This window comes from Manis pentadactyla, chromosome 19, assembly GCF_030020395.1.
Source record: "Manis pentadactyla isolate mManPen7 chromosome 19, mManPen7.hap1, whole genome shotgun sequence".
Classification (NCBI taxonomy): domain Eukaryota; kingdom Metazoa; phylum Chordata; class Mammalia; order Pholidota; family Manidae; genus Manis; species Manis pentadactyla.
In genome coordinates this window covers 16,521,751-16,549,032 of record NC_080037.1, presented here as the reverse complement: position 1 = coordinate 16,549,032, position 27,282 = coordinate 16,521,751, and the positions used below count along the sequence as shown (strand labels likewise).

The following is a 27,282-nucleotide window of genomic DNA, read 5'->3' as shown; positions in this document are numbered from 1 at the left end:
TACACACTTGCTACTTTTATGCTTGTTTTATTTTTTCTTATATTGAATTTATCTTATATTTTTTATAAAAAGGGTTTGTTAAATAGAATAATAACATTATAAGAATGGTTAACTTCTTAAGTTAAAATTCCTGAAGTGTTTGTATCAACTATATGTAACTCATTTACTAAAAATATATCATTCTAGTGGTTTAGTTTTAAAATCACAATTTAAAAAGAGATTTGAACTAATCAGCAGTTGTTATATGTTGATCATGGTGAGACATAATTGTTTTTTCCATTGTTTCTGATAAAATCTTATTTGTAGAAAAGTGGCATAAATCAAAACAATACACAGTTGAATTTAACTTTATTCAAGAGAATATTTGTCTCCTATATTGTGTGACTGTGCCAACTATAGTTTCAAAAGGCCATAAGCATTTAAATTATTCTACTTTTATATCCTCTGAATCTCTAAATAATTTTATGTTGCTCAAAAATAATAATAAAGTACTGTATTAAATATTGGGATTAAATTATTTGATGTATCATGTCAATGTTCTTGAATTGGACAGTCTTTCGTTTATAAAGTTTAAATAAATTAGGAATTACATTTAATGTTCTGAAATAAATTGTGCTTTTAATGGCAACAGCAAATAAACATTCCATAGTATTTTGAATACCAAAGTGCTTTACCTACACATTTTTAGTCCAGACTCAGTAAAGTTCAAGGGCATCCAAGTGTAAAATAGCTTGTGAAGAAATTCACATTGCTTTCATAATTTGATTTAGTTGAGGAAAAGGACACTAGTTTGGAAAATCACTCATTGTCTTTAATAATTCTGGCTCATATATAGATACTAAGTATTATGCATAGACTAGTTAAGGTGTGTATAATTTCCCCAAACCTTATAAAGGGAATGGCATTATAAAATACATGACTTTCTGTTGACTATCTTATCTGCATTTTAATATATTTCATTATATGGACTTGCTTATGGGAACAATGGCTAAAAATGTTCAGAGAGGAAAATATGGCCAAAAACTAGAATATGAGAAACTATGTCTTTAGGTATTTAAGATAAATGTAAACCATGTATTTTATATGCAATAAAAATAAAGCATCAGCTCTGAGGAGTGCAGTTGATAAATAATTGTACAAGTAGAAAAGAAACTTAATTCTTAGAAGAACAGTAAACATTTTAGTGCACTAATTTTTTTAATTTATATCAAAGTAAAACATGTACATAGAGTGAATATGTTCAAAGTTTTACAAAGTAAAGTGGTATACGCCTGGTTCACTTCTCCCCATATTTCATGTCCAGTCCTTTTCAGTGACCCCCACTTTCAATCATTTTATCTTCTTCCTAAATATTATGCTATCTCTTGATTTATCAGTTTTAGATAATAACCATTGACCTTCAACTATGGAAGGTAGGAATTTAGCTCACTTATACCACCATCCCCATGCTTCCTAGGAATATAGTGTTAAGTCTTGAGTCAACAAACACTCAGATATTTTATTTTTTTTTTTACTATGGGAAGATTGTTTCCTATTAAATGCAAAGTGTTCTAAGATGATGTTTCATTCTTGTATAACTTTCTATATTGAGTTAATAATTGCTTTTTCCCATTTAGTTAATTTTCTTCATACCCCTTGTCAAGTTTCCCTCTACCCTGTAACAGGCTTTCACTATAATTTTTATTTTTGAAAATTCCATCTCACTTGTAATTGTTATTGACTAGATAGGGAATTTTAAGTTGAATGTTGTCTCTACCCTGTTTTAAGTCACTGTTCTCTGTTATTCTGTTTGGGGAAAATTTTCTTGCATTTCTAACTCTTTCCTCTTTGCTTTTCAGCTTCTTTTTACTTCTATACTCAGAGATCAAGTTCTCTAGATTTACCCTTAACCTTCTCTTTTTTTTTAAATCCTGCTCTTATTTCTATTTTCATTGTCCTTCTGTTTTACTTCCTGGGGGAGTTCCACAGGAAGTTCTAGTTTTTCAATCAAGTTGTTTTTTTCTGCTTTCATATTATTAATTTACTAAAGCTTTCATATTTTTAAATTTTTCTTTATAAAACCAGTCTATGCTTCCTTAATGGATGCAATATCTTTCTAATGTCTCTTAGAATATCATTTTAGATTTCAGTGATATTTCATTTTTCTTGCATTGTCTCAAGTCCATCTAAATGGGTGTTTTATTTCTCTCTCTCTCTCTGACTTTTAAGTTGGAAGTGTTTCCAAGCATCTGTTGATATCTGGCTTTTACTTCATATTTTAAAATGAAGTACTGAAATGCTAGTTGAAATCCTTGTGTGTGTGGGCAGGGCCTGCTGACTGACAGCGTTCACTGCAGAGATGTCCTGGGGATGGGCCACTACTTATACGGCCATTCAGTTTTCCCAGCAAAATGTTCTCTAATCTCCTGCCTGGTGTGCTGGTCCTCTGGGAGTTGGAAACAGGGATGGGAAGTACGATGATGTTCTCTCCATTCAGTCTGAGTACTCGTGCCTTACTTTTGCCCTCTACTACTCTGTCTCCACTTTTTGTACTTTGAATTTTTTTCCCTCACAGAGCAAACTACTGTTAGAAAATCCAATCTGAAGAGGTGTCCCTGCCTGCTAAGCGAGACCTCAACCCAGGAGAGGGTTCTTGACTCTGAATGAGAAAGTATACACAAGCAGATCAAGCAGGTACCACGCAGAGAGTAGTTTAATAAAACAAAAGCACACGCTCAGAGGGGGAGTGCTGGAGAGGGGTTCCCGGTGAGGTTCTGGCTGGGGAGTCCTGTAGCTGGATTTCAAGCAGTGGTTGGAATATTCATCAGGATAGGTGGTGTTTTGTTGTTGTAGTTTTTTTCCAGAATAGGGAGGGGATTTAGGGGAAAAGAGGCTACACCCTCTTTGTGCAAGTGCGGTCAGCCTCAGAACTGTCATGCTGACAAGGGGTGTGATTTTTTGTGTATGCTAATGAGCATATAATGAGCTTTGGGGTAACTAGGGTTACCTTTGTTCTCCATCCTGAATCTAGTTGGTTTAAACTGGTAAGAAACCACATGCTGTTTTGCCATCAGTTATTTTCCTGAAATCTAGCTGGTTTGTTTTCACTTAACCTGTTCTGCCAGTAGCCACGTGAGCTGGCCTCAGCTGCTTTTCTTTTTTTAAAAAAATTTTTTTAGATTAAATATGGTTGATATACAGTATTTTATTGGTTTCAAGTATACAACGCAGTGATTCAGCAGTTACACACGTTATTAAATCTTCACCCCAACTAGTGCAGTTACTCTGTCAACACGGGAAGATGTTACAGAACCACTGACTATATTCTCCATGCTGCACTTTGGTCCCCATGACCAACTTAGATTATGATTGAATTTTGCGCCTCTTTACCCCCCTCACCCACCCACCCACCTACCCCAAACCCTCTCCATGGTGTCCACCAGCCACATCTCAGTGTCTCTGGGTCTACTGTTTTTTTCATTTTGCTTTGTTTTGTTTTTAGATTCCACATATAAGTGAAATCATGTGGTATTTGTCTTTGTCTGGCTTATTTCATGTAGCATAATACCCTCCAGTTCATCCGTGTTGTCACAAATGGCGCTAACCCAGGGCCTAGTTCTTTTCCTGGACCTCTCAGCCTATGTCAAAACCACTTGAACCTGGGAGGAGAAAGGGGAGGTTCCCTGGGAAGGGAGCTCGGAGGTCAGGTGTTCCTTGCAGACACTTACAGCCAAGCCCTGTGCCTCACCTTGCCTTCTGAGATATCTGAAGTTTCCAGGGCCCAGGGTTTCTGGGTTTAGGAAGGAAGAATAAGATGTAATTTCACTGATACTCTGGACACAAAGGTACTTCTGTTTCTGTTCCTTTTAGGGCTGGTACCATCCCTCATCTTTTTCTCGAGATAAATTATAATCTGAAGTCCATGCTCTCTCCTAGTTTTACTGAAGATGGAGTTTTGTAGATGCTTATAATTCTCTGCTTTGGAGGCCATTTCTAAGAGGATGAGATAGGGGAAGAGATTCATTGCTCTGCCATCTTAAACCTAGATGACTTCTAATAGAATAATTTTGAAATACAGGTCTGTACAACATTTATAGAAAGACTTTTGAAATAGCGCTCCTTCCCAAAACATAATACCCAGTACATTTTATTCATTCCAGTAGGTTTTCCTTTGTAAGTGTATTTGAATGTGATAGATGGAAATTATAGACACAGACGGCTTGGATCCTACCCCCAGGAACCTTATCATCTAGTGGGGGATATGAAACATGTGGGAGGATTACTGTGATACAAAACAGAAAATAGAAAAGGTCAGTGAGAAAGGTGTAATTATGCACCATAGCCATTCAGTGTAGGGATTTAATTTACATCTGAAGAGAGGAGAATTTCCAGGGTGAGGCAACATTTTTATGTGGGGTAATGTTTGGATAGGATTTTTACCTAGTAAGAGCTTAATAAATATTTCCTGAATATAATTAATACTGTTCAGCTCTGGTGGTTTGACATTTTTTCTTTCCATTTCTGTTAATGGTAAGTATTCTTCTCTTCAGTGTGGCGTATCAGCTGCAATCATTTTCATTTCTTGTCTTAGTTTAACTGAGAGAAATTAACAGAAACATTTCTACAGAGAAAATTTACCATTCAACGACAGTTACTGATACATCCTATAATTACAAAAAAGTCCCTCCTGTGAGAATTCCATTATATTAATGATGCATGTATATTATTAAGAATTATAAATATTGAGTAATGAAGCTTCAACTTCACATGTTCCCAGATGTTATTTTGGAGCTACTAGATTAGCAATTTTTCCAAAACATAAGCAGTAATTAGAAATCTTTCATAATTTCTTTCAGAAACAGCACTTGATTTTAATTCTTTCATTTAAAAAACTTGTAAGAACTGAGTCAGATCTATTGACATTTTTATAGCTTGATGAAAATTAAGCATAATTAAAATGAAATATTTGTTGCATAAATTAAACCACAATTAATATGTTTTCTGCCTCTGCTTGAAGGATAAGATTAAAATGGTGTTAGCTAGCTGACTCCCTGCTGTGAGACTAATTTCTTAATTTTTATACCACACATTATCATACTTATTCTCACAGTAAAAGAGTAAACCAACAAGTAGAAAACCTTGTTTGATGAAAATCATATACAAGTAGGAGATAAACTGGCTTTTATAAAGGCAAGGCAATATTGTTTTTTATTTTAAGATCTGATGACTAGTTGATTCCAAGGGTAAGATTTGTACTTTTAAAGCCTTAACAGTAAGTAGAAAATTGCCTTTCATTTTAGGTCATTAAGCCTTTTAATCAGCCAGTTTTTTGTTTCAGGGGTGTTTGCTTTTCCAGGAGGTAATTAAAAAATGAATAAGACATGTTAGGCAAGAGCCTCTCCTCCAGCAAACTGGGAAGTAATAATAAAGCACATCACAAAAACTTAGATCTGAACAGTTTCAGGGGAAGGGGAGGGAAAGTGTTTTTCCACTAGTACCTCTCTTGAAGGAGGATCCCTTGTTCTCACAGAAGCACACAATCGCAGAAGGAACACCTGACCGTATGGAAACTTAGTATTGCTATCAAAAAATATCCTCCAGCCGCCCCTTACTCAGACAATGCATCAAGTATTAGTTCTATGTGAATTTCTTTCTGGCTATTACTTTTTGACATTAGACACCATTTACGATATCAGTGAAAGAACTAGGTAACCATTATTACTAGTGCTCTTTATTAAAATCTGTCTCTTGGGCAGTGCTGCTTATGGGATGCAAAGGTACCAGTGGGAACTGGAAATTGCAGGCTGGACCCCATTCACTTCCTGAACCATGGCCCACCTCTTCCTTGAGGGCCGGGTGGTGCCAGTGCACGCTGTTTGATGTTAGAATATGACAGTGTCTGTTGAAAGTGAAATCAATGGAGTGCTACTATTCATGAACAACAAGGGCACGGTGCCCCTTTTTGTGCTGCCTACAGATGAAAGGCAAAATTTTTCCTTGATGGTGCTTTTCACCTACCTTCTGTACTGCAAGTGACAACTGCACTCACAGATTTCAAACGTTAGAAAAATTTACCTCCAAAAATCTTGGAGCAGATAAATCGATCTTTTTAGGGTGGCTGAGAAGGTTTTTGAAATGAAACTTGTGTTGTTGTGATAAAATGGGTGGTTGTAACCATCTTAGTGTGCATGGCTACACTCTCAACTCATTCAAGTTAGTGCTGAAATGCCACCCCAGAACAGTCTTTCCTGACCTCCCGGTTTGAAATCGCAAGCCCTTTCCCTAATCCTCAGCCCTTCTCTTCTACCCTGTCTCATTTTTATTTTTCTTCATAACACTTATTATTATCTGTTTATTGTCTGTCTCTGCTCATTAGAAATTTCGGTCTCATGAATACAGGCCCAGTTGCCTGGCTTACACATTGCTGTGTCCTCACTGCCCAGGAGAGTACTTGGCCTAAGCAGGCACTCGGTCAGTACTTTTTGGAAGAAAGAAAGAAAATATGAATGAGCAAATGAATGTTTAAAATCCAGTTCTTCAAAAAGAACAGAGAGAAATGAAATAGATATGATAATTCTAGATAAAATGAAAATTTACATTTAGTAGAGGATTATGAGAATTCTGTTTATTAAAGCTTTATTTATACTTTGTTTTTAATCTCATGGAAAATATACTGCAATGATAACTATTTTTTATAAAACTGGGATTTCAGATTGTAATCTATATATGTTAGTGTTCTGTGAAGAGTTGTTTAAAACCCACACTGCCAAGAATAGTAAACAGTATTGTGAATCCATTAGTTCATATTTTTACTCATATTCTCTTTCATTCATTTGTTCATTTAATGTTACTTGTGCCCTAGGAAACATGGTATCTATAATATTCTGGTAGAATATACAACACTCAACAGTTAGTGCATCATAGATGCGGTATGATAGATAGTCTATTCCTGTATTTGCAGTAATGCTCTATAAGGCCACGGTGAACACTGAATCAGTGAATCCTGAACAATTAGTCCTAGGGAAATACAGGGCTAGGTTTCTGCACACCTGCAATCAACACTTTTATCAACAGATCGATACATACCATTGTTTTATATGTGTTTCTATTTAAACGTATTTAATACATATAGTGGATCCGGTAACATTCACCTCCTGGCTCACAGCACTATAACTCTTGCCTGAATGACGTTTATCTAACAAGCGTCTTTTCTCCAAAAGGCACATAGTTTGGCCCTTTTCTCCATGAGGCCTTCTTGCCCTTAGGAACACTAGCCAGCACTTCGGCACTCCACCTGGGATCCATTTAAACAGTGAATCACCAACAAGAAGCCTAAGAATGTGAGAACGGTGGCACCACGTAGAGCACAAAAAGGACACTTGTTTGCAGCGTGAGAGCTGAAAGGCCAAAGCAGGCCTCGGCAGGAGACTCAAATTTTTCATCCCTCGGCTTATGTCTGTGAATGACTGTTCAGTTTGGTGCTACAAATCAATTTCGCAAGTAGGTGAATTTGCCAATAAGCAATCTGAATAATGAGGATTGATGGTTACAGTGTCCTTACAAAGAAGTCATCACTGAACACATTATTTATTGATGAATCTGGCTGGGCATTATCATCCTTGCAAAACAGGGGCAAGAACGAGAAGTTTGGTATTTCTTTCGAACCATGATTGTTCCGTCTGCCATGGTGTCTCAGCACTTACCTGCTTACCAACATCCAAGCTGGTTGCTTAAATACTCAGTTGTGAGTATCTGGTGAAAAGCCTTAAATAACTAGATAAACTGTGCAGCTGCCAACCTAAAGTCATCTTAAACTTAGGGGGTGAGTGGCCCAGGAAATTTGCTCTTTGTCGTTTTGATTTGGGTTTTGAAAATGGACCTGGGCTGCATTCCAGCCCAAAGAGCCGTTCACTTCCAACGACTCCTAAATTGTCCCAAGGAGCTCATTTTAGCAGTGGATTATTTGTGTTTGGCTGGGCATCCTAATAGCAAAAGCTGTCTGCTTTGGCAAGGGTTGTGGCAGGGTTTAGAGTCACCATCCCCAGTGCTTTTCCTTGATGAGGTTATTTTTCAGAAATTCACCTCCCCACCCCCTTTTGAGAAGTGACCCTGCACGAGCGTAGTGCAGGTGGTTTTCCTGAGTGCGTGAACAGCTTCCCACGGCAGAGTGGCCTGTTTTATGTATTAAAGACAAATTTTAAACAAATGAGAACCAGCACCAGATTTTTCCCAAAGCCTAAGCTGTCTTATCTTAATTAATGGCAGACTCACCTCTTCTTGTACCAGAAGTAACAGTCATTAGTCCCCTAGAGCCCAGTAAGAATTTGGGATTTTAAGTTTAAAATGTAAGTGATAAAGAATTTATGAGAGAATTTATTTTAGGGGCTGTAGAGTATGGGTACTTGAAGAGTCAACCCTTATTTATCTATAAAACTGTAAATGCCTTTTGTCAGACTCCCCCACTAGTCTGTGAGGAGTCCAGGGAGGGCACAACTAAGTTTGGTTACCATTAGTTGGAAGCTGTCTAGTGTAGTCCTGACACACTGCAGGTGCTCAAATGTGAGTGGAATGCACAGTGAAAGTATGATGCAGAATTGAGTGATGCTTCATTGTATTAGAGGACTCCAAAATTAAGTACCCAGCCACAGGAATGAAGAAATTATTAAAATTCTATTTCTATTCATTTTTACCTCATTTATATATCCATTTAACATTAGGTTTTACCATCACAGTATTACACATACACAACTTGAATAGCTAGATGTATATTGAGAGTGCTTACTCGTAGTAATTACTAGTGGAGGATACAACCAAAATCCTTTGAGTGTTGTTTCACTACATAATTGTGCTATGATTGATCCACCATAGGAGTCAGTGGAGTTTATGTGAGTTGATTTCTGAAAGAACATGGTGGATAGGCTATGAATGGACTTTCATCATTGAAGGAAAGGGAGAGAAAAATACTAGTGTGAAGTGCCAATTGTTTTATCCTATGTAACCCTCACAATAAACCTGCGAGTTTGATATCTTCATTTGATACGAGGAAACAGTGATTCAAGAAGTGCCTCCTGTACTGCTTTTTCTGGAACAAATTATAAAGAATTAGTATCATTTCTTCCTTGTTTGGTGGAATTCACCAGTGAAATTGGCTAGGTCTGTTTTGGACTATTATTTATTACTGATTCAATTTTAAAGTAGATTTAGCCCTATTCAGTTTATTTCTCCTTGTGTGAGTTTCAGTAGGTTGTATGTTTTTAGGAATCAGCCTGTTTCACCAGAATTATCAAATTTGTGATCATAGAGGTGTTCATAGTATTTACTCCCTTACTATCCTTTACTGTCCATAGGGTCAGTGGTGACGGTCCATCTTCATTTATGCTATTAGTAATTTGTGTCTTTTCTCTTTTTTCTTAGCCCAGCTAGGTGTTCATCAATTTCACTGCTCTTTTCAAAGAACCAGCTTTGGTTTTGTTGATTTTCTCTATTGATTTCCTGTTGTCAACTTCATTGATTTTTGTTCTGATTTTATTTTCTCCTGTTTACTTTGGACTTGATTTACTCTTTTTCTAGTGTCCGGATGTAGAAGTTGAGATTAGTGATTTTAGATGTTTCTTGTTTTCTAATTTACACATTCAAAGCCATAACTTTTCCTCTAGGCACTTCTATTGCTGGATCCTACAAATTTTGACAAGTTGTATTTTAATTTTCATTTAGTTTGAAATATTTTTAATTTTTCTTGATGTTTCTTCTTTGACCCAGGTGTTATTCAAAACTGTGTTGTTTAATCTCCAAATATTTTGGGATTTTTCAGGTACCTTTCTGCTATTGATTTCTAGTTTAATTCCATTGTGGTATTAAAGCATACTCCGTATGATGTTTATTCTTTTGAATTTGTTAAGGTGTGTTTGATGGCCCAGAATGTGGTCCATCTTAGTGAATGTCCCATTTGAGCTTGAGAAGAAGGTGTTGGCTATTGTTAGATGAAGTGGTCAATAATGTCAATTAGATCTAATTGATTGTTAGTGCTGTACAGTTCAATTCCATCCGTGATGACTTTCTGTCTACTGCATCTGTCAGTTACTTATAAAGGGGTGTGTAGTCTCCAAATACAGTAATGAATTGGTCTGCTTTTTCTTGCTGTTCTGTCAGTTTTGCTTCAGGTATTCTGATGCTGTGTTGCTAGGCAAATACACATGAAGGATCCTTGAGACTTGACCTTTCATCATGTACTGCCCATTTTTATCTCCAATGTGGTTTTCCTTATTCTGAAATCTCTTTTGTCTTTCTGGCTTTCTTTTGATTAATGGTAGCATGGTCTAGCTTTCTCCATCCCTTTACATTTAATCTGTTTGTGATTTTTTTATATTTAAAGTGGGTTTCATCTAGCTAACATGTAGTTCAATCTTGTTTTATCCACAGCCTCTGCCTTTTATTGGTTTATTTAGACCATTCACATTTAAAGTGATTATTAATATAGTTGGGGTGATATCTATGATGACTGTAACTACTTTCCATTCATTGCCTTGTTCTTTGTTGGTTTTTTTGCTTTTTGTTTTTACTTTTCACTTCTCTAGTTTTAATTTAGGATTTTATATGGTTCCATTATCTCTTCTAGCATATCAATTATACTTCTTTAAAAAAATTCTTTAATGGCTGCTCTAAAGTTTGAAATATACATTTATGAATAAGCTATGTCCACTTTCAAATAACACTATACTGCTTTGGGTAATTCAACTACCTAATAACATTATTCCATATCCCTGCCTCCCATCCCTTATAACATTACTGTCATTCATTTATCTCATCTGTAAGCTATAGTCACTGTTTTATTATTATTATTATTTTGAACAAGACTGTTATCTGTAAGATCAATTAAACAAAATAAAAACAATTTTTATTTTACCTTCACTTACTGTTTTTCTAAAGCTCATTTCATTTAAATTTCTTTTCCTTCTGCCTGAACATTTCTTTTTAACATTTCTTGCAAAGTAGGTCTGCTGGTGACAAATTTCCTCAATATTTGTTTGTCTGTAAGTGTTTATTTCTCCTTTACTTCTGAAGAAGAAATTTCCAGGATACATAATTCTAGGTTGGTGGTAATTTTCTTTCAACACATTCCACTCTCCTGCTTGCATGATTTCTGAAAAGAAGTCCAATTTTTTTTGTTCCTAAAGTGTCTTGTTTTGGTTCTTTTTATTTTTTGCTTTGGCATCATTTAAGATTTTTAATTTGTATTTGATTTGCTGAAGTTTGAATATGACATGCTTACAAATTTTTGATTTGTATAAATTTGTATAAAATTTTGATATTATCTATGCTTTCTGAACCTGTGGTTTCATGTCTGTCATTATTTAGAAAAATTCTCAACCGTTATTACTTAAAAGATTTCTTCTGTTCTTTCTTCTCTTTCTTCTCCTGATATTCCCAATGTGCATGTTTGTTACCCCTAATAGAATTGTTTCATAGGTCTTGCATATCTGTTTCCTATCTTGCATAGTCTATTCCATCTTTTTCATTATCTTTTTCTCTTTGAATTTCGGTTTTGGAAGTTTCTATTGACAAATTTTCAAGCTCACTTTCCTTTCCTTAGCCATGTCCAATTTACTGGAGAATCCATCACAGCCATTTGTCATTTCTGTTGCAGTGTTTTTTATTTTTAGTATTTTCTTTGGTTCTTTATTAGAGTTTCCATCCCACTCCTTACATTAATCATCTGTTCTTGCATGTTTTCCACTTTTTGCATTAGAGCCTTTCACACGTTAATCGTAGTTAAGCACCCAGTCTGATAATTCCAAAATTTCTGCCATATCTGAATCTGGTTTCTGATATTTGTCACTTCAGGTGTGGGTTCTTTGTTTCTTTAGTTGATTTTTTTGCCTTTTAGCATAACTTGTAATTTTTTTTGGACACTAGACATGCTATAACTAAGGAACATAGGCCTTTATTGTGAACATTCATGTTTTTCTGCCTGGGTATTAGGCTGTTTACTCTTTGCTACAGGTGTGGTGTCAGAGCTAAAATGTGTCCTTTTTATTTTTCTAAAAAGTGTCCGTTTTCTTCTCCCCTGTTTCCTTTGGGTGTCCTTAGAGACTCTTTCATTGGAGTCTGAGGCTTTCAATTATTTTGGCTGTAATCCCCTGCTTTTATAAAGGATCCTGACAGATGAGTGGTAAGTTGTGGGAAGGGAAGTGTTCTATATTATAGTCCTGTGATTGGGTCTCAGCCATTTCGTGATTCTTTTTTTTTTTTTTTACTTTACTGAGTAAACATACCATCATTTATTTGACCACTGAGGCAAAATTTCATATTTAAAGGGCCCCCAAGGCTTGCTGTTATAAATAACACCAAGCTGAACATCTTGTGCATGTTTTTCACATGTTATTTCTGTAAGATAGATTAAATTAGTGGATTATAACATACACATATATTGAGGGCTTTTGATAGATTTAGTCAAATTGCTTTTTAAAAAGCTTTGCCAACTTATACTAAATAGTTACACATTAAAATGTCTATATTACTCTAGTCTGGGAGCAGTATTCACATACTCACATTAAAAGTAAAATGTCATTTGCATTTTTTTTTTTTGAGGGCATCTCTCATATTTATTGATCAAATGGTTGTTAACAACAATAGATTCTGTATAGGGGAGTCAATGCTCAATGCACAATCATTAATCCACCCCAAGCCTAATTCTCGTCAGTCTCCAATCTTCTGATGCATAACGAACAAGTTCTTACATGGTGAACAAATTCTTACATAGTGAATAAGTTCTTACATGGTGAACAGTACAAGGGCAGTCATCACAGAAACTTTCGGTTTTGATCACGCATTATGAACTATAAACAATCAGGTCAAATATGAATATTCGTTTGATTTTCATACTTGATTTATATGTGGATCCCACATTTCTCCCTTTATTATTATTGTTATTATTATTTTTAATAAAATGCTGAAGTGGTAGGTAGATGCAAGATAAAGGTAGAAAACTTAGTTTAGTGTTGTAAGAGAGCAAATGTAGATGATCAGGTGTGTGCCTGTAGACTATGTGTTAATCCAAGCTAGACAAGGGCAATAAAACATCCAAGGATGCAGAAGATTTCTCTCAAAACAGGAGGGGTGAGTTCTAAGCCTCACCTCTGTTGATCCGTAATTTCTCACCTGATGGCCCCCCTGCGACTGTGCCTGTCTTAGGTTGTTCCTCCCTTGAGGAATCTTACCCGTCTCTGGCTAACCAGTCATCTTCCGGGGCCATACAGGGAAATGTAAAGTTGGTAAGTGAGAGAGAAGCCATATTGTTTGAAAAGATTAGCTATTTACTTCTTTGAAGATTTATGCCCTGTGGCTTCTATGCCCAGCATTTGTCTTGAGGGATCTTTACCACTTGGAGGAATTATGATATTTGGTAAATTCGATATGAGGCACGAGTTCTATTTAAGGGTTGTAATTAGGAAGGAAGAAGAAAAGCTATAGAGGTAGCAGACGGAAGAAAACATGGGAAGATTGATTATTTCTTTGACATATCTTCTTGTAGAGTAACTTCAGCATGTATAGGTTTTAAACTACTAATTAAATTGCGCACACTCATTAACATAATAGGAATACAGTTACATAACCAAAGCAGATCTATAATTACCAGCCATCTCCAGTGAAGCCAAGAAAACCAGTTAGGCACCCTAGGCATTTGTGAAAATTTGTCTATGATATGATGGATAGTGTCCAACTGTACTTGAACAGTCTGAGAGAAATCAGACAAATTAAAACAGCCCATTCCTGGGAACTGTTCACATCCCATATGTTCTTTTAACAATAGATAGTCTGTAGTTGTAAGACTTTGGAGCGCTACAACTTGCACTTCTCCTAATTCTTGGTTGAGTTCCAACAGTGTAGATCCAGTCAAATTTGTTGTTTTACTGTATGCACAGGCCAGCTTAGATATCTCGTACTTCATTCCAATGGCAAGTCCAGGAACCGGTAGGATGAATGCAGAGACAACTGCAGCATCGCCTGGATCTTTGTTGAGGTTTTTTGATGATCATCTTCTGGTATGACTCTTCCAGAGAGTGCTGATGTTGGAAGTTCTTCTTTATATCATATCTTAGTTCATTTTCCGGGTAGCCAAATTAGGCTTTGATCCTCTGTATAAACACAAACAGACCCTTTGCCCACACTTTGATCTGCCCTTTATACCATTGTGTAGAACTCATTGGAGGTCACCACACAGGAACTGCTTTTTTTTTTAAGAGAAAGGAATATTATCAGAAAAATGTACCTCCATAGCCAATCATCTGACACCCTTTAAGTGATCAAAATTAAGGATATTTAAAGCATGCATTAATCGTTGATTTACAGTTAGTTTCATCCTATCATGGAGTAATCCCCCTTTTCTTTCTTTCTTTTTTTTTTCTTTAATCTACACTTACATGAAGAATATTATGTTTACTAGGCTCTCCCCTAAACCAGGTCCCCGCTATAAACCCCTTTACAGTCACTGTCCATCAGCATAGCTAAATGTTGTAGAATCACTACTTGTCTTCTCTGTGTTGTACAGCCCTCCCCTTTCTCCTACCCCCCTATGCATGCTGATCTTAATACCCTCATTCTTCCTCCCCCCCATTATCCCTCCCTGCCCACCCATCCTCCCCAGTCCCTTTCCCTTTGGCACCTATTAGTTTATTCTTGGGTTCTGTGATTCCGCTGCTATTTTGTTCCTTCAGTTTTTCCTTTGTTCTTATACTCCACAGATGAGTGAATTTACTTGGTATTTCTCTTTCTCCACTTGGCTTATTTCACTGAGCATAATACCCTCCAGCTCCATCCATGTTGCTGCAAATGGTAGGATTTGCCCTTTTCTTATGGCTGAGTAGTATTCCATTGTGTATATGTACCACATCTTCTTTATCCATTCATCTACCAATGGACATTTAGGTTGTTTCCAATTCTTGGCTATTGCAAATAGTGCTGTGATAAACATAGGGGTGCATCTGTCTTTCTCAAACTTGATTGCTGCATTCTTAGGGTAAATTCCTAGGAGTGCAATTCCTGGGTCAAATGGTAAGTCTGTTTTAAGCATTTTGATGAACCTCCATACTGCTTTCCACAATGGTTGAACTAATTTACATTCCCACCATCAGTGTAGGAGGGTTCCCCTTTCTCCACAGCCTCGCCAACATTTGTTGTTGTTTGTCTTTTGGATGGTAGCCCTCCTTACTGGTGTGAGGTGATACCTCATTGTAGTTTTAATTTGCATTTCTCTGATAATTAGTGATGTGGAGCATCTTTTCATGTGTCTGTTGGTCATCTGAAAAAAATATATTTCTTTTTTGGAGAACTGTCTGTCCAGTTCCTCTGCCCATTTTTTAATTGGATTTTTTGATTTTTGTTTGTTGAGGCATGTGAGCTCTTTATATATTTTGGACGTCAAGCCTTTATCGGATCTGTCATTTACAAATATATTCTCCCATACTGTAGGGTTCCTTTTTGTTCTTTTTGTTCTATTGATGGTGTCTTTTGCTGTACAGAAGCTTTTCAGCTTAATACAGTCCCACTTGTTCATTTTTGCTGTTGTTTTCCTTGCCCGGGGAGATATGTTCAAGAAGAGGTCACTCATGTTTATGTCTAAGAGGTTTTTGCCTATGTTTTTTTCTGCGATTTTAATGGTGTCATGGCTTACATTCAGGTCTTTGATCCATTTTGAATTTACTTTTGTATATGGGGTTAGACAATGGTCCAGTTTCATTCTCCTACATGTAGCTGTCCAGTTTTGCCAGCACCATCTGTTGAAGAGACTGTCATTTCACCATTGTATGTTCATGGCTCCTTTATCAAATATTAATTGACCATATATGTTTGGGTTAGTGTCTGGAGTCTCTAGTCTGTTCCACTGGTCTGTGGCTCTGTTCTGATGCCAATACCAAATTGTCTTGATTACTGTGGCTTTGTAGTAGAGCTTGAAGTTGGGGAGTGAGATCCCCCCTGCTTTATTCTTCCTTCTCAGGATTGCTTTGGCTATTCGGGGTCTTTGGTGTTTCCATATGAATTTTTGAATTATTTGCTCCAGTTCATTGAAGAATGTTGCTGGTAATTTGATAGGGATTGCATCAAATCTGTATATTGCTTTGGGCAGGATGGCCATTTTGACAATATTAATTATTCCTAGCCACGAGCATGGGATGAGTTTCCATTTGTTAGTGTCCCCTTTAATTTCTCTTAAGAGTGACTTGTAGTTTTCAGAGTATAGGTCATTCACTTCTTTGGTTAGATTTATTCCTAAGTATTTTATTCTTTTTGATTCAATTGTGAATGGAATTGTTTTCCTGATTTCTCTTTCTATTGGTTCATTGTTAGTGTATAGGAAAGCTACAGATTTCTGTGTGTTAATTTTGTATCCTGCAACTTTGCTGTATTCCGATATCAGTTCCAGTAGTTTTTGGGATGGAGTCTTTAGGGTGTTTTATGTACAATATCATGTCATCTGCAAATAACTTCTCCTTTACCAATCTGGATTCCTTGTATTTCTTTGTTTTGTCTGATTGCCGTGGCTAAGACCTCCAGTACTATGTTAAATAGCAGTGGGGAGAGAAGGCATCCCTGTCTAGTTCCCGATCTCAGAGAAAAAGCTTTCAGCTTCTTGCTGTTCAGTATAATGTTGGCTGTGGGTTTATGGTATATGGCCTTTATTATGTTGAGGTACCTGCCCTCTATTCCCATTTTGCTGAGAGTTTTTAACATGAATGGATGTTGAACTTTGTCAAATGCTTTTTCAGCATCTATGGAGATGATCATGTGGTTTTTGTCTTTCTTTTTGTTGATGTGGTGGATGATGTCGATGGATTTTCGAATGTTGTACCATCCTTGCATACCTGGGATGAATCCCACTTGGTTATGGTGTATGATCCTTTTGATATACTTTTGAATTCAGTTTGCTAATATTTTATTAAGTATTTTTGCATCTACATTCATCAGGGATATTGGTCTGTAATTTTCTTTTTTGGCGGGGTCTTTGCCTGGTTTTGGTATTAGAGTGATGTTGGCTTCATAGCATGAGTATTCCCTCCTCTTCTATTTTTTGGAAAACTTTAAGGAGAATGGGTATTATGTCTTCTCTGTGTGTCTGATAAAATTCCAAGGTAAATCCGTCCGGCCCGGGTTTTTTGTTCTTGGGTAGTTTTTTGATTCCTGTTTCAATTTCTTTGCTTGTAATTGGTTTGTTTAACTTTTGTGTTTCTTCCTTGGTTAGTCCTGGAAGGTTGTATTTTTCTAGGAAGTCGTCCATTTCTTCTAGGTTTTCCAGCTTGTTTGCATATAGGTTTTCATAGTAGTCTTTAATAATTCTTTGTATTTCTGTGGAGTCTGTCGTGATTTTTCTGTTCTCATTTCTGATTCTGTTGATGTGTGTTGATTCTCTTTTTCTCTTAATAAGTTTGGCTAGAGGCTTATCTATTTTGTTTATTTTCTCAAAGAACCAGCTCTTGGTTTCATTGATTTTTGCTATTGTTTTATTCTTCTCAATTTTGTTTATTTCTTCTCTGATCTTTATTATGTCCCTCCTTCTGCTGACTTTAGGCCTCATTTGTTCTTCTTTTTCCAATTTCTATAATTGTGATGTTAGACTATTCATTTGGGATTGTTCTTGCTTCTTCAAGTGTGCCTGGATCGCTATATGCTTTCCTCTTAGGACTGCTTTCATTGCGTCCCACAGAAGTTGGGGCTTTGTGTTATTGTTGTCATTTGTTTCTATATATTCCTTGATGTCTATTGTAATTTGTTTCATTGATCCATTGATTATTTAGGAGCATGTTATTAAGCCTCCATGTGTTTGTGAGCCTTTTTGTTTTCTTTGTAGAATTTATTTCTAGTTTTATACCTTTGTGGCCTGAAAAATTGGTTGGTAGAATTTCAATATTTTGGATTTTGCTGAGGCTCTTTTTGTGGGCTAGTATGTGGTCTATTCTGAAGAATGTTCCATGTGCACTTGAGAAGAATGTATATCCTGTTGCTTTTGGATGTAGAGTTCTATAGATGTCTATTAGGTCCATCTGCTCTACTGTGTTGTTCAGTGCTTCCGTGTCCTTACTTATTTTCTGCCCAGTGGCTCTATCCTTTGGGGTAAGTGGTGTGTTGAAGTCTCCTAGAATGAATGCATTGCAGTCTATTTCCCCCTTTAGTTCTGTTAGTATTTGTTTCACATATGCTGGTGCTCCTGTGTTGGGTGCATATATATTTAGAATGGTTATATCCTCTTGTTGGACTGAGCCCTTTATCATTATGTAGTGTCCTTCTTTATCTCTTGTTACTTTCTTTGTTTTGAAGTCTATTTTGTCTGATATTAGTACTGCAACCCCTGCTTTCTTCTCTCTGTTGTTTGCCTGAAATATGTTTTTCCATCCCTTGACTTTTAGTCTGTACATGTGTTTGGATTTGAGGTGAGTTCCTTGTAAGCAGCATATAGATGGGTCTTGCTTTTTTATCCATTCTATTACTCTGTGTCTTTTGATTGGTGCATTCAGTCCATTTACATTTAGGGTGACTATTGAAAGATATGTACTTATTGCCATTGCAGGCTTTAAATTCGTGGTTACCAAAGGTTCAAGTTTAGCCTCTTTAGTATCTTACTGCCTAACTTAGCTCACTTATTGAGCTGTTATATACACTGTCTGGAGATTCTTTTCTTCTCTCCCTTCCTATTCCTCCTCCTCCATTCTTCATATGTTGGGTGTTTTGTTCTGTGCTCTTTTTAGGAGTGCTCCCATCTAGAGCAGTCCCTGTAAGATGTCCTGTAGAGGTGGTTTGTGGAAAGCAAATTCCCTCAGCTTTTGTTTGTCTGGGAATTGTTTAATCCCGCCATTATATTTAAATGATAGTCGTGCTAGATACAGTATCCTTGGTTCAAGGCCCTTCTGTTTCATTGAATTAAATATATCATGCCATTCTCTTCTGGCCTGTATGGTTTCTGTCAAGAAGTCTGATGTTAGCCTGATGGGTTTCCCTTTATAGGTGACCTTTTTCTGTCTAGCTGCCTTTAAAACTCTTTCCTTGTCCTTGATCTTTGCCATTTTAATTATTATGTGTCTTGGTGTTGTCCTCCTTGGATATTTTCTGTTGGGGGTTCCGTGTATTTCTGTGTTCTGTTCAATTATTTCCTCCCCCAGTTTGGGGAAGTTTTCAGCAATTATTTCTTTCAAGATACTTTCCATCCCTTTTTCTCTCTATTCTTCTTCTGGAACCCCTATAATATGGATATTGTTCCTTTTGGATGGGTCACACAGTTCTCTTAATATTGTTTCATTCCTGGAGATCCTTTTATCTCTCTCTATGTCAGCTTCTATGCGTTCCTGTTCTCTGATTTCAATTCCATCAATGGCCTCTTGCATTCTATCCATTCTGCTTATAAACCCTTCCAGAGTTTGTTTCATTTCTGCGATCTCCTTTCTGGCATCTGTGATCTCCCTCCGGACTTCATCCCATTTCTCTTGCGTATTTCTCTGCATCTCTGTCAGCATGTTTATGATTCTTATTTTGAATTCTTTGTCAGGAAGACTGGTTAGGTCTGTCTCCTTCTCTGGTGTTGTCTCTGTGATCTTTGTCTGCCTGTAGCTTTGCCTTTTCATGGTGATAGGAATAGTCTGCAGAACTGGGACGAGTGACGGCTGGAAGGACTTCCTTTCTTGTTGGTTTGTGGCCCTCCTCTCCTGGGAGAACAGCGGCCTCTAGTGGCTTGTGCTGCGCAGCTGCGCGCAGACAGGGTTTCTGCTTCCTGCCCGGCTGCTATGGAGTTAATCTCCGCTGTTGCTGTGGGCGTGGCCTGGCTCAGGCAGCTACTCCAAAATGGTGGAGTCGCGTTGGAGGGGGAGCGGCCTGGAGGCTATTTATCTCCGTAAGGGGCCTCCCTGCTCCCTGCAGCCCAGGGGGTTAGGGTGCCCAGAGATCCCCAGATTCCCTGTCTCTGGACTAAGTGTCCTGCCCTGCCCCTTTAAGACTTCCAAAAAGCACCTGCCAAAACAAAACGACCACACAAAAAAAAAAAAATTAAAAAAATTAAAACAAAATAAAAAATGGCCGCTCGTTTTTCTTTACTCTCTGGCGCCAGCCTCAGGCACCCACTGCCCGGTCTTGCTGCCCTGTTTCCCTAGTATCCAGGGCCCCACGCATGCACTGTGTCTGCGCTCTGGTCCGGATGGCTGGGGCTGGGTGTTCAGCAGTCCTGAGCTCCGTCTCCCTCCCGCTCTGCCTGCTCTTCTCCCGCCGGGAGCTGGGGGGATAGGCGCTCGGGTCCCGCCAGGCCAGGGCTTGTATCTTACCCCCTTCGCGAGGCGCTGGGTTCTCTCAGGTGTGGATGTGGTCTGGATGTTGTCCTGTGTCCTCTGGTCTTTATTCTAGGAACGGTTGTCTTTGTTATATGTTCATAGATATATGTGGTTTTGGGAGGAGATTTCCACTGCTCTACTCACGCCACCATCTTCAGGTAGAGCTCCGTTTCGTGATTCTTAGAAGGCTATTTCACTTCTCTCAGATCGGTTAGGCATTGGTGGTACCCCAATTTGGTCAAATAGCTTCACCTGAGGGCAGGTCTTGTGAAGGAGTGCTTAAACCGTGTTCCCCTACACACACTCCCCACTAGAAGCAAGAATGACGTTCACAGTCGGAACATGGTAGGGCTTCTAACAGTAAAACCCAGGAAATGATAGGTGGCTTCTAAGACTGGGCACCTTCAGAGTTCTTAACTGTCAAGCTCATCTTCCCTAAGCCACAGCAATTCAATTACAGTTGAAGGTGTTCCTGGGATACTAACTTTAGTAGTGCACTTCTCTTTCCCAGCTTCTGCTCCTAATAAGATGCAACCCTTTGTATCTACCTGACTGTCTCTCCCATTTTCAGAGCAGTTTTCCCTGTGACCTCAATTCTCTGATAGATCTAAGAAGAGTCATTGCTTTGGAATTTATTCAGCTTTTATTGTTGTGCTGTGATGATTGGAGTGACAACTTGCAAACTCTGCCTATCAGACCCATATTTTACAAATCAAACCAGATTTCAGATGAATAAACAAATTCAGGAAGATGCAAAGGCAAGAACAACGGTGGCCACTTATCGTATATCTGATTTTAAAATTATAAATCAAATGAACTGCCAAATATAATATATCCATCATCCTACCTTAATAAAAATACCTTTACAACAACAGCAAGAACTACATGTAAAATCAAGATTAACAGTTGTCTAAATGATGAAGACAGTAGAATTTAATAATGTTCCCCTGGCTGGGTTATCTGCTGATGGGTCTGCAATGTTCGCATGAGTAATAAAATAAAGATATACATGAATTATCCTTAGTTATGTTGTCTGTATTTTTCTTGCATTTATTTTAGCAGAATCTTTTTTTTTTTAGAATCAAGATTTTCACTCAATTTGTGAATTATCAATGATATAAACTGCATTTAAAAATATATACATGTATTTAAAGTACATTTTGAGGACATCTTTATCAAAAGTGTAAATTAAAGTATGTCTAAAAAATTTTTTTAATATTTATATGTTTAAAAATGAGTTATTTTAAATATTCAAAATTATCTGTTATTTAAAATGGGAAATAAATATAATTAGTAAATATCAAAATTTAAACTAAGATCATTAAAATAAAATTAAACTTTTTATTTACCTTTTGAAATGAAATTGCTTTATCACAGTTTTAGGTTACAGTGTTCATCAAATGCCAACATAAAATATCATTACTATGCTTCACACATATGCCTAAACTTGTACATTCAGATTTAAGAGTTACAGGAATTATGTACTACTGCAAAATGTTCCTGCTATGTCAGTGCAACTGTTGCAAAAACTATGTCCATTCCTGAGTACCTCTAGAATCACAACTTGGAATAAAAAGAAAGCAAGAACATGTATGCTCAGCACCACAGGGAAATAGAGCTTTATTATATACAGTTGTATTGCGTTCGTGCATCCTAGAGGAAGGGTTTTATTCAAATTAATTAGTCTTCTATCTGAGCGTTTTGTCACTCAGATTCTCTTTTTACTTGAAAGCAGTGTCTTTTACAACCTACCATCCTTCCTGCTACTTTTGTTTCACAAACACAGAACGGAGCTTTTCCCCAGGACCTGACTAGCATTAGTCATAACAGCAGACATTTAGGGTTAGGGGCTGTGTTGTACCAGAGTGGAGAGCCAGGTCCTAGTGACAGAGGTACCTCATATTCTTTACTACATTAATTTTTGTGTGTTTGCAATGTATGAGCCCTTGAAAGAAGTGGGCTCAAGGCAGAGGAACTTCTTTAAGATTTTTGTTAAGAAAAAAACGAACAAAACCATCCTGAATCATCTCCAATAAGGATAGGTCTTCTTTATGAGGAGAAATATATGCCTTTATATAGTCTGACCATTTGTTTACAGTATTCACTGTTGATTTAGTACTTTACCTCTCTAATGACTTTACCTGTTTAAGAGACTTGAAAAGCATTCATTTCTATCTTCAGTCAAATGCTGCTTCTCTGATTACTCAACAAAAAATGACTTTTCCCCTCTCCCCTGGACTCCTTTAGCATTCCTTTGAGTCAGTTCTGCAGTACTTTCCACAGTCGGCCCTCTGTTCATAGTTATTTAGGTCTAGCACCTTTCTCTTTTCATTCATTCAGTCAACAAATAGTTATTTTTCACTAAACGAAGTAACTACTCTCATGAATATTACAGTCTCATGGGGGACACAAAGTAGATAAATGCATAATATCAAAGAGTGATAATTAATGAAGAAAATAGAGCCAGTGAAGGTGATATAAAGTTTCAGGGGTGCTACCTCATATACAGGTAGTCAGGGAGGGCCTCTTTGAACAGAGAAATAAGGAAGGGAAGGAATGAATCGTGGGAAAACTGGAGATAAACCTGTTTAAATTGGAGGCATGTATATAAGCATCAAGACTCTGAAGGAAAAATGTCTAGTGAACAAAAGTGTTATTAGTGACAATTAAATGAGGGAAAATGTAGAAGAAAATGAATCATATCAGAAAAGGACCCAGAACATGATCATTTGGTGTCTTATATATCAAGGTAAAAAATTGAGATTGTCATCTCCTTGAAGACAGGTGGCTATGTCTGATCACTGCTTTGCGCAAGGCTTCTTGAGAGCTATTAAAAACTATGTGTTTAGGAATATTTCAGTATCTCTGGCTTTTAACTGGTAAATTACCTGTTTATTTTATTTTATTTTATTTGAGGGTATAATGAGAAATTTTAAGTGCAGTTAAATGACATCTACCTAGCAATTTAATATACTTTATAATAAAACAATAATAATAATATGAAGTAAGAACTCTGATAATCTTTGATCTTTTTCCTCCTAGGATTTTCAAACTGTATTACCAGCATTTGACCTCTTCTCAAATTATGGAAAATTGTATTCAAAAGCTGGGCAAATTGTATAAAGGTATGAGTTTTTGCTAAGAAGCATTTCAAAAAGCATGTTAAATAACAAAAACAATCAAATGAGACTGACTTAACTATAAAGCATTTTTAAAACCATGCTACAATAATATTTAGACATAATTAAACTCCATATTATTATCTCACTCTAATGGTTTTCAATATTCAAAAATCATGGGTTTTGTTTTGAAAATTGCTTCTCCAAGATAGACTCAAAATACATTAAGCAATAAGATCAACAAACATGTTAAGTACCCTTTTTCTTTAAATTAATTAATAAAGTTTTATACAGTACAATGAAAAAATATTGATACTGTCCAGAAGCTAAAGTATTTCTCAGAGCTATACTGGTACAGTATAGTTTAAAATACTATGTTCAATATATATGTTATTTGAAGTTGTCTTTAGGGGATTCTAAAAAATAGTGTCTGTGGTCTCTGATTATCAAAGTTTAGAGTATACAGAAGAACAGACATATAATTCAAAATCACAAAATAAGTTCTCAATGAATGTTGCATTTAGCTGCTACAGTGTTCTCGAATAGAAAAGTGATTGCAAGTGAAGCGAGAATAGTCTAATAGGAGGTATTCTGGCCTTTCCAGCCAAATTTAAAGGAGGTTTTGGATGAACAGAGCAACAATCACTGTAGTTGAAGATAAAGAGGCAGGAGTGAGAGAAATCATGCTATGTAGAATTCCCCAGGTAGCCTCCCACTCCAAGTCCCAGGGGAAAACTCTGGTCCACTGGAGAGAAGAACACAGAGTGGATTCAAGCAACTTATGTGCCTTAGATTTAGTGTTAGTGTGGCCTCTTCCCCACATGTAAGTTTGAATGCTTCAACTTAGAAGTCAGTATGTTCTATGTAAATGGCAACATCTACCTTTTAACCACCCCAAAGGAATGCATGAGGGGAAACACGAAATATTCTGAGTTAATAGAAAAACATACATATAGTACCAAGTGGTATTGCAGTTTCAAAGGTTCATAAAGTACCATTTCCCACTGGATCATCTATCTGGTATTTGTGGCTCACAGCATGAAGTAGTCTAAATGAAATTTTACACGTTTGTGTGTGACTTCAGACTTTAATTCAAAGCTATATCCTGCATATAATGGTGAAAGGTTGAAAACAACTTGCATAGTCATTAATATATGCTAAGTTAAATAAACGATGACACAGAAAGTGCAATGCTATGAAGACATTTAAGACGTTAACATAGATCTTTATCTATTAACTGGAAAAAATGCCTACAATATATTTCTAAGAAAAGAAGTCTGGATTCAAAGGAAACTATAGTCTAATTCCTTTGAAAAATATGTTTGTATATACTTACATATAATATGTTTGTATGTATAAAAAACACATTTGCATGCAGGTATTTGCATGTTGTATATATATGTATACATTTGTGTAAGGCAAAACTGTTAATGGTAGTGATCTCTGGATGGTGAAATAATAAGCACCTTTTTGGGGGATAGTTTGTATTTTTATTTTATGAAATTTTTATCTGATCAGACAAAAGCAAAGTGTTGAAACCTTCAGTAGGGACTAGTTGCTCTTCTCTATCAATTACAAAAACATCTTGACTTTATTCTATTCAATCATAATAATTTAGAGACAATTATCTTCTTTTCTGAAGACAAAGTAATTACATGCCACATTATTTATAAGAAAGACAAGGATGAGTAACACATGTTTCACATTACTTTTAATTAAAAAGAGTGCACGACGCACAGACAGAAAAACATTTCAAATGTGTGTACTAACTCTTGTCTTGGATTTCTAACTCTTTTGTGAATTGGAAATATCAAAATGTCATCTCCTCCTCTAAGAAAGGAAATTAATGCCTAGTGTTTAATTTTGGTAAGTGAAGGATGGCACCCTTAGCTAAGGCTCTTCTATGAAGATTCAATTTTACCAAATACAACAAAGTGCTTCTGCTCTTTGTAAAGGAGGCCAGGACAGGGACGCGTGCACCAAAGTGTTGAATAAAGATGCGATAGTAATTTTTAGAGCTATTTATCTGATTGCTTCAACTTCAAGGTAGTTCATCACTTCACTATAATTCACCCGACATGGCTTCTTACACCCAGACCGCATTTTCCCATCAGTCCGATTAGAAATAGTGTTGCCTTCATCAGATTAATCTTTCATTCCTTTAGCATGTCTGAGTTGAAGATAAACAAAGCGTACACCCACGCATTTTGATTAATACGCTAAAATTTCAGCCACTGACATTGTTCCCAGTGAATTGGATTTTAAATACACATATCTTTTGAAATCCACTCTCTGACTAAGATGATCCGACTCCTTTTAATTTCTTTTAACTTTTGCTTTGTAACTGGTCACTTTTGTAACCTTTGGTAGTTTCCCAGAGGCAGCTTTGTCTAAATCAGAATATACTATATCCTGTCATATTGCATTGCTATCTTGTTAGCTCTCCATTCATCCTTCCAGGCATAAGAGTCTTTATAAAGATGAGAGTGGAGAAAAATTAGCAAGAGAAGGTGAAATCACTGGTTAGTGTGCAACAAATGTGAGTTTTCTTGCACTGTGTGCTTTTCCATTTTCTCAAATTCTTTGCAGGGGATTTTGGTCCAGGCTACCTGTCTGCTAAAAAGTGCTTCTATTTTGAGGTCCGATGAGATGGTACTTAATTAAATTACTTGTTGTGCATAAAAAACAATCTGCTTTTCCTTTTTCATAAGAAGTTGGTATATGCATTACTCAAATACAGCTGAGAAAAAAATTAAAATGAAAATAAATTTGGTTAGCATTTACATTGGGGAATGGGTGAGATTCCATTGTCATTTTCCAGTGGAAATAAGGTCTTAGCAACTGTGTAAAGAAAAAGAAAGTATATGAGAGGAAGGAAATAATCAGGCATATAAGCTCTATATGTGCCTTCTGGGGCATATATTTTTAATTCAACAAGAAAAGGTATTAAACTTTGTCATACATTGTGGCACTTTGTGAACTTATAACCCTTTTCAGTTTAGTCATAGTGAATTCATAAAAAAAAGAAAATCAAGATATCTTTAGTATCTTTCTCTTGGTTAAATGGTCCTTTGAATAACAGCCCACTTGCCTATACGTAGATATTTTTTGTATATTTTTCCATGACTGAAACAGGTTGACTGAACACACAATGTGCCTAGTGGCATAGATAGTGTTGTTTATTAGGATCTACAGTGGCGGTGTAAACAGAGATCAGAGAACAGGGTAATCACCGTAAGGCTAGACATGAGTCAAATCAGGAGTGTAGCCTCCCAAACTTTTAACTAAACTAACTATATGTGAGGAGGATTTAAATTGCAAGTTTGAAAACTCTTGTTATTGGGCTTTTTTTTATTCTTTCATTTTACTATTTTGCTTTTAGAATATGAAAGAAGGCAGAATGTAAAAATGAAGTTAAGGTGTGAAGGAAGTGTGGAATTGAAGACCCATTGCCTGGAACCCTGGATTCTACTTCCATAGCTGCTGAGTAACCTGCGCACAAATATTTTAACCTCTCAAGTGTTTCTTTCACTCTCTCTCATCTGTCCAAGGAAGAAATTGGAACCATCTCTGGTTCATTAAAATACCTCTACACATCTCAAAGGAAAATACCAATGAGGAGTTTACAGAAAATGCACACTTAAACCATACTTCTTGTGATTCAATAAACTATAATATTTTATAGCTGACTATCATAAATTAATTATGTCAATATAGCTTTATCTTCTAGATCTTCAGTGTGTGAATAGTGGGTCTTTACCTCTGAGAATGTCTGTCACAGCCACAGGCCGTGGTTACCAAAAAGGCCATAAATGGTTCCACTGAAGTGGCCATATTCTGACCCCACCATCCTAGTCACAAATGATGGGGCCAGTGTCAGA

The 27,282-nt window shown here is 36.6% G+C and overlaps 1 protein-coding gene across 2 annotated transcripts in view; it reads left to right on the top strand.

Moving 5' to 3' along the window:
* SPATA17 (spermatogenesis associated 17) overlaps positions 1-27,070 on the top strand; it is a 193,434-nt gene extending 166,364 nt beyond the window's left edge. Inside the window, exons 10-11 of one of the 2 annotated variants that reach the window (XM_036931603.2) lie at positions 23,325-23,407; positions 26,784-27,070. In XM_036931603.2, coding sequence (XP_036787498.1) covers positions 23,325-23,405 — 81 coding nt within the window. In that variant the 3' untranslated portion in view covers positions 23,406-23,407; positions 26,784-27,070. Of the gene's footprint in view, positions 1-23,324; positions 23,823-26,783 lie in introns of those variants that run through there. The other variant, XM_036931593.2, reaches the window with a different exon arrangement.
* Positions 27,071-27,282: the final 212 nt, after the last annotated feature.